The sequence below is a fragment of the Pseudopipra pipra genome, chromosome 4 (genome assembly GCF_036250125.1).
Source record: "Pseudopipra pipra isolate bDixPip1 chromosome 4, bDixPip1.hap1, whole genome shotgun sequence".
Classification (NCBI taxonomy): domain Eukaryota; kingdom Metazoa; phylum Chordata; class Aves; order Passeriformes; family Pipridae; genus Pseudopipra; species Pseudopipra pipra.
The window spans coordinates 45,674,349-45,686,308 of record NC_087552.1 but is presented as its reverse complement, the minus strand read 5'-3'; the positions used below and the strand labels follow the sequence as shown (position 1 = coordinate 45,686,308).

Below are 11,960 nucleotides of genomic sequence, written 5' to 3'. Positions count from 1 at the left end.
ATTTATCATCAGTTACCAAGTCTGGGGTATCAAGCTCAAGTGTTTATTACCTCTCCTAAGACCTCCAGCTCTTCTTCCAGCTGCTGTGTTTCTTCCTTCACTGCCATCAGATAATCAGTAACTGACTGCCGAGGATGCAGCCCCTTTTCAAAGCGGTTGTACATACCACTCCAGAACCTGGAATTAATGGGAATGTCAGGAATTTTCTTTTAGTGAGGTAGCATCATGAGACATAAATGCACACTCTTTTTTTCTTTTTTTTTTTTTCCCCAGACATTGTTCTAAATGATCCATCCATGGCTTATGTGTCATTAGAGTGCATACACATAAATTCATAGAGTATTTGGCAAGGTTCGTTGTTCATTTGCATTTGCTCTGTCCTGAAGGTGCAGCTCTGTGGACATAAGTACCTTGAACCAATTTTGATATGTAATAAAAAGAAAGATGAATGTAGCTTTGACTTAGATCACATAGCTGAATGCAAAATTTTGTGGGGGTTTTTTTGTATTATTTTGTTGTTCTACACTATGGGCTCCAGCAAAATGGTACTTATAGAACAGCCAAGGGTAAAGACAGTTTTTCATATTCCTAGTTCTCAATTGTTTAACTTCTCATGAAGTCAACTTTGAGATTCTGTATGCTTGTTTTTGTCTGGGGCTGGGGGGGCAGGGAGGTGTAGACAGTTAATGGGAGGGGAGTCCACTGTAAAAAAGGGTTAAAAATCATGAATAAAAACCAGTATGGTTTTCTGTTCTCTTACAATTTAAACTGACATTTTAAACTGCCTATGGACGAAGCAATTATATACATTGGCAATTTCTCTTCCTGTTCTGTGAAACTACTTGACAAACCTTTAGTTAAACAGTTAAGTTGATTTTTCATTTTCAGGAGGAAAGGACTCTAGCTTACTCTAGGGCTCTTCTGTCTTCTGCCTTCCTGACACTATGGCCACAGCCAGACTGAGTGTAACCAGTTCAGCAGACAGGTTAAGTAGCTGAGCCCTGCCATCAGCTGCAGCTGTCTAGCCAAGTAGCTGACAGATATTTTTGGAGCACGTGCGTGCTCATTGGTGGCTTATTATTCCTATCCCAATAGTATACTGTTTAATCACATTCCCCCTTAAGTTTATCATCTGATAGCTCCTGCTTGGAAATCTTTACGCACCCAAGTAATTCCATTAAAATCAACAGGATTACTCATCCATTGGAGGATCTGTTGTATCAGTACTTCTTTTATAAATCCCACTCTCCCAAAGAATACAATTAATGACTATTTTTAAATTGTTTTTAAGCCTGGTATAGTAGACATGAAAGAATTAAATTTCTGTAATTTAGGATTTTTATTGAGTTTTTAACAGGTGCTATTACTTGCAACTGGAAAACAAACTGATCAGTTTTACTTAAATCACAATTTTCATGAATTTTTATTAAAGTTCTTCTTAAATGTGTTAAGATTAATGGCACAACTAAGTCAGAATGTCAATAGTAATGTTTCAAAAAGGATGATATTTTGTTACATTTTTTAAAAAATATCAAGTAAAACTTACTTTGAGGTATAACAACAACATGGGGAAAGTCTCCTTTTTGTTTTACTAAACACTCATTTTAGCAATCTTTTAGCAATCTTTTCTTGAAAAGATCCTTTTTATTTTTGACACCAATTGATCCAAATAAACATCAAAAAATCTCGGGATGGAAGAAGTTAAAGCAACTATAAATTTAGAAATCACAGACAAGAACAGAATTGAAAGAGGCATTTCTCAGTGGAAGAAGTGAGTAACCATGAAATTAGGACACACAACTATCAATATAGCTTTAATCTTAAGCTTCTTTTCAGACTAATACTCTGTTGTGGAATCGTGCAGAGGTGTTTGCTGACTATGAGCACACAAGGAGCAAACACATTGTATCTGAGATTGAATTTACTCTCTATAAACTGCCTTACAGAATGAGAAATACTTGTATATGAAGTCACTCTATTCTGTATTAATGCATCCTACAATTTTCTGTAGCAAGTGATAGTACCTACTTGTACAAGAAGTTGCATGGAGCTATCTGTGGGTGCAGGGTCCCTTGGTTTTGACTGTGGTCTGACCTGTATAAAGGATTCAGGTAATCAGCACGATTTTTCCACAAGTGAGCCCATAATGAATATGTTCGTTCTTGGATTCTGAAAAAAAAAATAAAAATATATTAAAGTGTCTGCTACAGTTTAGGAATAGCTAAAGCTTAGATGGAGCATTCTAGTCCTCTGCACTCCCCATTTACAATCAGCTTCCTTACCAAAATCAGACTTAAGTAAGAAGTATAGAGAAAGAGACCCATATTCCTTTGTTGATTACAAAAGGCAAAATCCAATCCACTTCCCATGAAGCGAGAGCAGCTGGAGAGAAAAGGTGGAGAGACTGGTTCCTTTGCAAGGTGAAGAGGATCACTTGCATAAAGTAAGCTTTCAGGCTGATCTCTGCACCAAAAGAATGCCCACATTTAAAAGCACTCCTACCCCACTGAACTGCAATTTCTTATGCAATTGGGTCTTGGGATATGATGATCTGTGAAGGTTTTGATTTTAAATGGACTGTGGCACTGTGGCTACTCTGCACATAAGCAGTGAAAGGGACCAAATGGCAGCAGCCAGCAGTAATTGCCACCTTCGTCTCATTGCTACTGCTGACATGATCAGGGTACACGAGAAAAGTGATGGATATCATCCTGTACTGAGGACCCAGGGCCCCAGGAAATGGATACAAACATCAGCATTGCCGGGAATGATGATGCTGTCTCTGTTTGGGCCTAAGGGCAGGAAGATTAATTCATAATTGCTTTGGGGCCGGGCAGCAGACGGATAGTTTGCTGACTCAGTCCTAGGGAGGGCTATCAGACAAAAAGGCTGTTCATGAGGAAGTACCTGAGAGAACAAAACTAAATGGCCTGACTTGAGATCCAAAGACAGGTTAAAACACAGAAGAGCAGTAACTCTTGAACTGAGAACTTAACTAGAGTTAGTATCATCTTATATCAGAGCTACAGGGACAGCTTGCCTTGTATGTTGTTAGTGCTGCAGTAAAGGTAGGCCCACATGGCTGAAGGACTAATGCTCGTCTGTTTTCACTAATCCCTGTCACGCACACCATGGATTACACTCCCAGCAGAGCTACACTGCAGAGGATCAACTTTTTGTGGTATTAATCTGTGTTGCCAGAAGACAACAGGCACCCTACGCCTTATGAAAACACATACATGCTGACTGGATGTTAATGTCAGACTGGAGTCAGACTGCAGGTTAATGTCTGACTCCTCAATACACCACCAGCCACAGACCCCATATGTAAATATGCTACTAAAGAAATCAAATGCATAATATGCTACTTTCATACTTCAGCTCTCGTCTCTCCTTCTGGCTGTTACACAGGAAATTCCCAAACTGGCAAGAATAGATATGATGCTGTATGTGGATGAGGAATCTCTCATTGAATTCAAAGGCACAAGGAAACTGTTCCATTAATTGCCAAACACATTCAATGAACTGGTCAATAACAGGTGATATCTCCTTTGGATCGCCATCTAAATTGCCATACCTGAAACAAGACAAGATACATTTAATTAAAACCTGAATTCTTGTAGGAAAACTGAATTAACACTAATGAAAACAAACCCCTCACTTCTAGTGTGCAGCTTACATCATAGGCATTCATTTCTAAAATCTCAACTACCAGTATATTTTTTTACTTACAAAAATGATGCAAGAATCATGGAGTAGAATGAAGGCAGAATTACTAACAAAAAAAGCCTTTTATGGGTGTCTTGTTACCTTCCCCCTACAAACAGCTGACTGCTGCATAGCCATGCTTTAATGCTATTAATATAAAGTTATACCACAGTAATATGTCATCATAAGAATGACTGCTATGACTTAATGACAAAAGTGTATCTTAAGACAGTCTCTTAATAGCAGACCATTCCCCAAACCAGAAAACAGCAGGAGAGGTACAGAATAACCTCGGCAGAAAACAGGTTAAAGCTGCCCTCTCTTGGTGAAATTTTTAGAAGGTGGGAAATGTTTACATGCTGTAACTGTCAAGTGAACATCAAATTTTCTATCCATAAAAATGCCTCTTGGAACCACTTGCAATGAAGAAAAGGAGCCTCAAAATATAAAACACATAGAGGTAAAAAATATAAGTCTACATAATAGGAAGAAGAATTTTCAATCAATTATTATTCTTGTCATGTGTGTGTATTTATGTATATATGTATATATATATATATACATGCCAACAGAGTGGAATTCCTTAAACATCTACACTTGAAACTTCTGATATTATTATCCAAGAAAATATAGCAACACTGCACAGCAAACCAAAGCTACCAGTGGTTATTGCATTTCATAGTACCTTTTACCACTGATAATCATAGACAACTGACAGTATCATGTTAAATGAAGTAATTCCTGCTGGAATTTCACAGGTGGTATGGAGCTGCACAGATTTCCTGAAAGCTTTATTGTGTTTTTTGAAACTATAACAAATTTATATTCAAATCAAGCTATATAATGTAATTAAACACCAATATAAAAATTGCACTTTTTATTTTTACAGAAACTAAAAGGAAATTCAAAAAAGAAAGAAAATGTGAATATTTATCCATGTTTAAACATATAAAGTCTTCAAACATTACAGCACTTACATTGGATGGATGTTCAAAATAACTTGCCCAAATAAATTACTTTCCACTTCACTTTGCCTGACGTTTCTGAACAAATTCTGCTGGTTTTGTTAGAACAGACAGTAATAGGAAGAGTATGTTTTATGTAAGAGACAACTCACAGGCATGCCTAAGATTAAGTACTGTCTTGGAAGATGTAGACTTTGCCGAACAGGGAATGTGAGGAGCCTTGGCACTACTGAAAGATCTACTGGAGTCCAAAGGGATTTTGCAAGCCACTTACATACTACTTTTCACTCACATGGACCTCTCAGTGCTCACAGCAACTGCAAGACCAGCACTCGGGATTCCCAATAGTGGTTTTGGAGTGCAGATACAAGAAAAGATTGATACAAAAATATTTCCCTTTGACTTTTCTAGACAGATGAATTATATAGTAGGAGAAAAAGGTATGGCAGTTTCCTGAGGGCATTCTGTTGATATGCTTTGTAAGGCAGCGAAGAAGTAAAACTGGTGTGGCAGCAGATACTGACAACGTAAACACACACACACACACACACACACACACACACACACATGCATATATATGAAAACCTTACCACCACCTTACCTGTGGTTAAATTTGTGACCAAAGGAAACCCAATCTTTTTCAATTAACACCTAAAATGAGAATATTGTGTTCAGTGTTGTGGAGTAGAGTCGACACATGTTGAAACAGGCAGAAGAGTGGTGTAAACAAGCAGCATTGGAATCCCAATTAATTCTTAGAATAAGCAGTGGCAAGCAAGAATGATGAAGCAAGCAGTATTAGAATCCCAAATAATTTTCAGAATTAGCAGAAAAACAATGAGTGATGAGCACTGCTGCAAGCTCAGGGAAAGCAGCACTCTTCATGGATGCAAATAGGATGCCAGTATTTCAGCACTTCAATTAGCTTGCTTCCTCACTTTCTAAAAAGAACTTATAAATGTCTCAAACATCTTTTTAACATGTGACCAGTAACTTGATAAGCATTCCTAGATGCTTTACCACTGCTGATATACATGGGAAAGGAACAGATTTTCCAACATAGCTGCTCATTGCAATCTAATGCCTAGAAAACACACACTTCTGACACTCAAATTTATAATGTTTACTGCAAATGAATACAAATTCTTGCTTGCACAAAAGCTCCTTGGACTGCGAGAAAGTTTCTTGGTCTAAGTTAGGAAAAAAACAAAAAGGTGCCCAACTGATCCCCACCTTTGATAACACTTCATACAGAAATTGGAAGACTTTAATGTGGATGGATAGAAACCTGCCTTCCTACTTAAAAAAAAAAAGGTATATTTAAGGAAAGTTTATTTCCCATTAAAAGATATTAATCTTAAGTGATGCCATATTACTTTATTTACTCTGTAAAAGAACCTGCTTACCATGAATCCCTTCATAGTTCTGTAATATGGATCCAATAGAAGGCTTGCTACAGAGCAAACCTGGGCTGTCCTATCCCAGCCATCAGAGCAGTGAACAAGCACACTCACACCTTCCTCAGCCACAGCCTAAGGACACAGAAAAAGTCAGAAATTTCACAAGCAGGGAGGAAGACAATGGTAAGAGGGGAACAGTGAGGTAGCGCCATAGAGTATTAATATGGGAACTGGGAAACTTGGTTAATTTTTTTATTCTGCAACAGAATTCTTGAATAATGTTGCGTGTTATTCCTTTCATTTGAAAAGTCTTAATTCATTCCATCCTGTGCAATATGGTGGTGGAGCATCACCCGTTTAAGTCCCACTATAGGAGGATGTGGGATTTGTTTCAATTAAATACATCAATCTGTCAGAGCGGACAAGTACCTACAGCAGATTCAGATGGAGTTAACGCTCTAACTCACATACCAGTAACAGAATCGCCATACTTAAAATATGGCTCTTAATTTCTCATCTTGATGGTAATGTCAATAAGGGCAATTTTTGCTTCCAATGCCAGCGCTAGCCTGGATGTTATTACAGTACACTGCATTGCACTGATGACATACTGCAAAGATTTGTGGGGAAACCTGTGGTAGTGGTAAACTTCCATATCTAATAAGCAAGATTTTATCAGTATCTTTAATGTAAAAACTGGTGAGAGAGGATCCCATTTTATACATAAACACATAAAGAAGAGATGATACTAAGTTCTCCAGTCTGGTGTTGCATTATTTTTAGAACTTGAGGGTTGGTTGTTGGGTTTTTTTTTAGTTCTAAAGGTTTTGGCCTTTGTCATTTCTAAAGAGAACTAAATTTAGGGAGTAGAAAACAAAATAGGTTAGGAAAGACACTGCTTAGAAAAATAAACATTTAAGTTAAGTTTGGGCTTAATAGGGAATGAGGAATAATATTAAATTTTCTATGTTTATCTCAAGAGACAAGTTAATTCTACTAAAATAGAAGGCCTGTGGGCAGAGGACCAAGAACTAAGAACTGGGAACTGTACAAATAAGAATGGTTCAAAACGCATGTCCGAGGAGGCACAAGGCTAACAAGGTTATCAATAAAGGATAACATTTTTTGACAGAATTTTAAGACTAGCCACTGGGGAAAAGTTGGCAAAGCTAAAGACCTGATTTCTATTAGCTAATGAAAGGTAGTAGAGCAAGAGAAACAAGCAGTTAGTGAGGAGGGAAATCCATGAAGTTTTATCTATATGGTTGTATGTAGCACATCATACAGTTGTATCATACAGCTGTATGTAGCACATCATTTGAATAAAATGCCCTATAAGAAATTGTAATAGTAATCTCAAAAATAGCAGTAAAAGACAGAGCACAAGGAAGGAAGTAATAAAATTAAAGCTACTGTTGGTAAATGACAAATATCTGCATTACTTTGGGTGAGATTAGGAGAAATAATTTCTTATTAAAGCCAACAACTGTTTTCTGGAATATTTCTCAATTATATAAGAGTAGAAACTGCTAGAGAGTTTGGCCATGGCAATATACAGGAATTGGTCCAGGTTGCCTGATAACTCAGAGGGGATAACACATTAGTTAATTTTATATAATACCAGAAACCTTCAACAAAGATAATGTCCAGAAACCAGTGGAGGAGGCAGGGGAAATAGGGAAAGGAACTGTAACAATCACTGCTGGGGAGTTAAGTAAGGACATTCAAATGCCTGGCATAACAAGTTAAGGGCTAGTAGAGGCTTTAGTACAAAAGGACACAAACTTTTTTTATCATATTAGCAAAAGGTCCACACAACAGCATCTAAGAAACGTCTCTCCTCATACATGATGCATTGCAAGATGGGCTATTTTCAGGTATAACATCACTGAAGAGATAAAAGAAGTTACCCACAAGCAGCGAATTTGGTCCTCACTTTCTGTGTCTGGTTACTGCAAGTTCTGATCTCATTTTACACACTTTACCTTTGCAATAAAAATGCCAGCATCCATAATGGCTTTGATATGCTTCAGCCAGCCAGAATTTTCTAGGCCCCATAGGAAGTCGCTCATTGAAGGTGATTTCAGCTCACAAACTGCAAAATAAGCTACATTTTAAACGTACAGTAATTAGAGTCCCTTAAGCTTCACTGACTGTTCAGCCTCAGAATTATCTCTTCTTCAGACATCTCCTGTGTAAAACATGCATCTTTTCAAAAGAATGACTAATTCACAGTCAAACCTCACCATTGAAAAAGCACATATATTTAAGAAACAGGGCTTGTTCAAATTTCACCCAGTATGTTGATTTAAGTTAAAAAGAGAAGCTGTCATAAAGTCTATTGCAAACAGTTTACCAAATGCATCCTTCTGTGAAGCACAGATTTTCCAAAACTGTGTCGGGAGTGAAGTTTTCAAACTCCTGGGAGGGGCTTGTGTATTTAATAATGAGGGCTTGGAAACAGAAAGCACATGATTTCTACTGGCAGACAGGCAGACAGCCACTGCCTTCTACTCCCAGCATCACCATAGATGATGGTGGTTGAATTAAAGCAACTACACTTCTCCATCCCAGAATGAAAGCTTACTAAAGCTTCACTTAGAGTAAGTATTCCGATGGTGAGGACAAGCCATAATTCATCAAGGAAAATATTTTCCTGAAAACCTTCCAAATTCTATGCCATGTTTGAAGGAAAAAATTATAATCTCTCAGTTTTTACTTTAAGTTTAGGTTTGGCTGTATCCAAGTGTCTAACTTCTAATATTAGAAAGTTTGAGGCATTAGAAGAAAAAAAGAGCAATTGGAATCTAAATCAAATACCTCAGCCCAGCAGTAAACAAATACTCAATGAAATTTGGTGCAGTCTGTTTTCAACAGTGAGATACTAAATTCACCTCATAAACAGACTATACCTTTCTTTTTATCCATGTAGTGTCATACTGCTTTTAAGGAAAAAATATTAGCCGGTGAAATTCATTTTCAGAATACAGTGAAAAATGTCATGGGTTTTACCATGTTAATGTATAATCTGTCAATAACTAATGTCTTAGTAGGTCTCTTGTGGTTCAGAAATCTTAAAAGACTCAGTTATTTATGGCCACTGGGATAATTTTAGTTTCCTTCGTTGTAATTGGAATTTAATTTTATAAGCCAAAGTCAGATTTTATACCATATCTGGGCTATTGGACTGTCCTAACTCCATTTAATTAAAAAATAAAATGGCCTAATGTATCCATACAAAGTCTTACAATGTTTGTATGTGAGGCCTTTTCCAGATGGTTATTTTAAAAATAATTTTTGAAGGATATTTATAAAGATGCAGAGATAGCAGCACTGAAAGCAAACAGCTTTTCATATGATTAATGATGCTGTGCAGATGGAAGCATGACCACTTAGTGGCTGAATTCTGGCTGAAGCTGCAGTCTTTGTTTACAAAAGCCCAAGGTAAGGCTGAAACAGTGCTTTGCTCCTTCCCGCTGCCCAGTTAGAGTCAATATTTACTGACCACTTCACTGAGCAAAGTTCAGACTGTCCTAAAGGCATACACTGTATATTTCACATGATTTTGGCAACAGATCTGGACCTTCAATATTGAGTTTGATTATGAATTCAATAATGAGGCTTATCCTAAGGGGAAAAGGCATTTCCATCTCAGAAGAAAAGGTACCAAAATCTTTGAGAAATAAGGCCTGGTGCATCCACGGTGTAGGCACAGGAAAATCAAGAGCCCTTGGGGAGAGCTCTGAGAAATCCAGTGGTGTGCCCATTTCGCAGGAGGAGAGGAGGAAACAGGACACATGTTGGAAACTGCCTCTTCCACCAGCAAAAGTACCACAGGGGGATGCTGGACCAGTTCTCTCATTTCTGGCAGGAAGGCCATAAGTAGAGGAAGGAATAATTGCTGTGAGCCAAACTCTCAGGCATTCTTACTGGCTGATCTGTCACTGAAGTCCAAGGATCAGAGGGCTGCTCCTACATCAGCAACAACTGCTCCTGGTATGAGGGGAGGAGAAGCTCACATTTACTCCTTACAGACAGGGAGCATGTGGGGTCAGCGCCTCAATGCACAACAAATGGAGGTCAAGTCTTGGCTGGCCCCTGGATGTGCGGCGCAGCCCATCCCATCACGAATGCCAAAGAGCAGCCTCACTCAGCCCTTGAATCTTTACGAGAAAATTCCTTCTGTCCTTCTAATATTAAAAATGATTTCAAGGAGGTTGTGCATAGAATCGAAATTGTCCCAGGGATCTTCACATATACCTCTCTTTAAATGAAAAAAAAAAAAATCCATACTATATTAAGCAATATGAGGCAGCAGAGAAAAAAGTAAAACCTTCTTTTTCCAAAAGGAAATGCAGTTTACTTCCAGAGTACAGTCTAATCTCAACATTTTTGCATATTCTGAAAAAAATTTTATCCTAAAAATCAAATCGTTTTATAATGCTGATATAATTTGCCAAAAATTAACATTATATGAGGATAAATACATGTTAAAGTTAAGATAAAATTGGCAGAATAGTCAGTAAAATCATAAAGCTGAAAACAATATTTTTTTACCTACTGAAAGAAAATACTGACATTTTTATAAGTATAAATTAATTTCTTCAGCTTTTTCCTAAAGAAACATCATTGAAATGAACACAGTCCTAATATAAGTGCATTTTCCAATGGAAAACTGAATAATAAATTTTGTTCTAATGTTCTCAGCATTGAAGTTCTTTAAAATCATATATTGAATAAATCATATATATCTGCAGTCTGTCATGTGAAGATCCTCCACCCTTCACTCCTGTTTCTAATCTTATCAGTCAAGTTGCTAAATATGAGATTTCAACATAGCAAATATAAAACTTAGGAGAAAAGCAAATGTTTTGAGCATAAGCTCATTTGAAAATAGATGCTAAGAATTTATGCTCCCCAAGTAGCCTGAAGTGTTAAATGCATTAGAAATTATCTTGTTACATGTAAGTTTTGGCCATGGACCAGTCTCATGAACTTTTGGCTCAAAAAGTATACACAGTACTGCCCCATGCAGCCAGGCTGATTGTTTACTATTTTATCTTTGATGGTCTTCATGTGAACAAATAAAGGGACTTGTTCATTGACCCAGCCTCTCTCCTAGCCAAACAAGACTTCCTAGTGAACTAAAAATCCTTCTGTTTTCCTACCTGAGACCCTTAGACCAAGGAATTAAGTAAAAATATGTCATGAAGAGACTGACCATTTTATCTGCATCACATTTTAATGCTGGTTTTCATAAAATGCTCTTATTTTAAACTAGAGCACAGCTTTTCTGTCATGAAAAATTTAAACCCTTCTTAGATCTCCAATTTACATTTGCATACAGTTGATGGGAGACAGATGAAGAATAAAAGAGCATGGACAGAGCATCCAGTCAAGAATAGCTAAATCAGGCTGATCTAGGAGGTGATGGTTGTTGATGATGTACATGAAGGAAATACTGAGACACTGGAGTCAGCACTATTTACAATTTGCTTGTTAAAAATCAACAAGCCATTGAGGGTCAAGGATGGCTTATTTATCCTTACTCTTTTCCCAGATGACCTCTAAACAGTCATGCACTCCAAATATGAAACAGAAGAACAGATGTGCTGGTTTACATACTGCTAAGCAATTATTATTAATTTGGATGGGATTATGAAGGTTCTGAATGGTTATGCCCATTGACTGTGAATTTCATGAATAGCCCTGATATGTCATGTTCTATACAGAGCATGAATAAGCATCTATTAAAATTCACAGTCTAAAATGCATGACTGCCTTCTACACATGCAAAATCAAGCCATAGTTTTTCTAAGCTTTAAAATAAAAATCCTGTATTTTCCACTAGCCTCAAAGTCAGCTGTAAGTGATTTTTCTCATTTTA

At 37.2% G+C, this 11,960-nt stretch overlaps 1 protein-coding gene across 4 annotated transcripts in view; it reads right to left on the bottom strand.

Annotated features, from left to right (window-relative positions):
- MTMR7 (myotubularin related protein 7) overlaps window positions 1–11,960 on the bottom strand; it is a 46,621-nt gene that overhangs the window by 5,042 nt on the left and 29,619 nt on the right. Inside the window, exons 8-13 of one of the 4 annotated variants that reach the window (XM_064652774.1) lie at window positions 8,059–8,180; window positions 6,080–6,205; window positions 5,275–5,324; window positions 3,377–3,577; window positions 2,029–2,169; window positions 51–177 (exon numbers count right to left, since the gene is read on the bottom strand). In XM_064652774.1, coding sequence (XP_064508844.1) covers window positions 51–177; window positions 2,029–2,169; window positions 3,377–3,577; window positions 5,275–5,324; window positions 6,080–6,205; window positions 8,059–8,180 — 767 coding nt within the window. The remainder of the gene's footprint in view (window positions 1–50; window positions 178–2,028; window positions 2,170–3,376; window positions 3,578–5,274; window positions 5,325–6,079; window positions 6,206–8,058; window positions 8,181–11,960) is intronic. The other 3 variants (XM_064652776.1, XM_064652777.1, XM_064652778.1) reach the window with 3 other exon arrangements.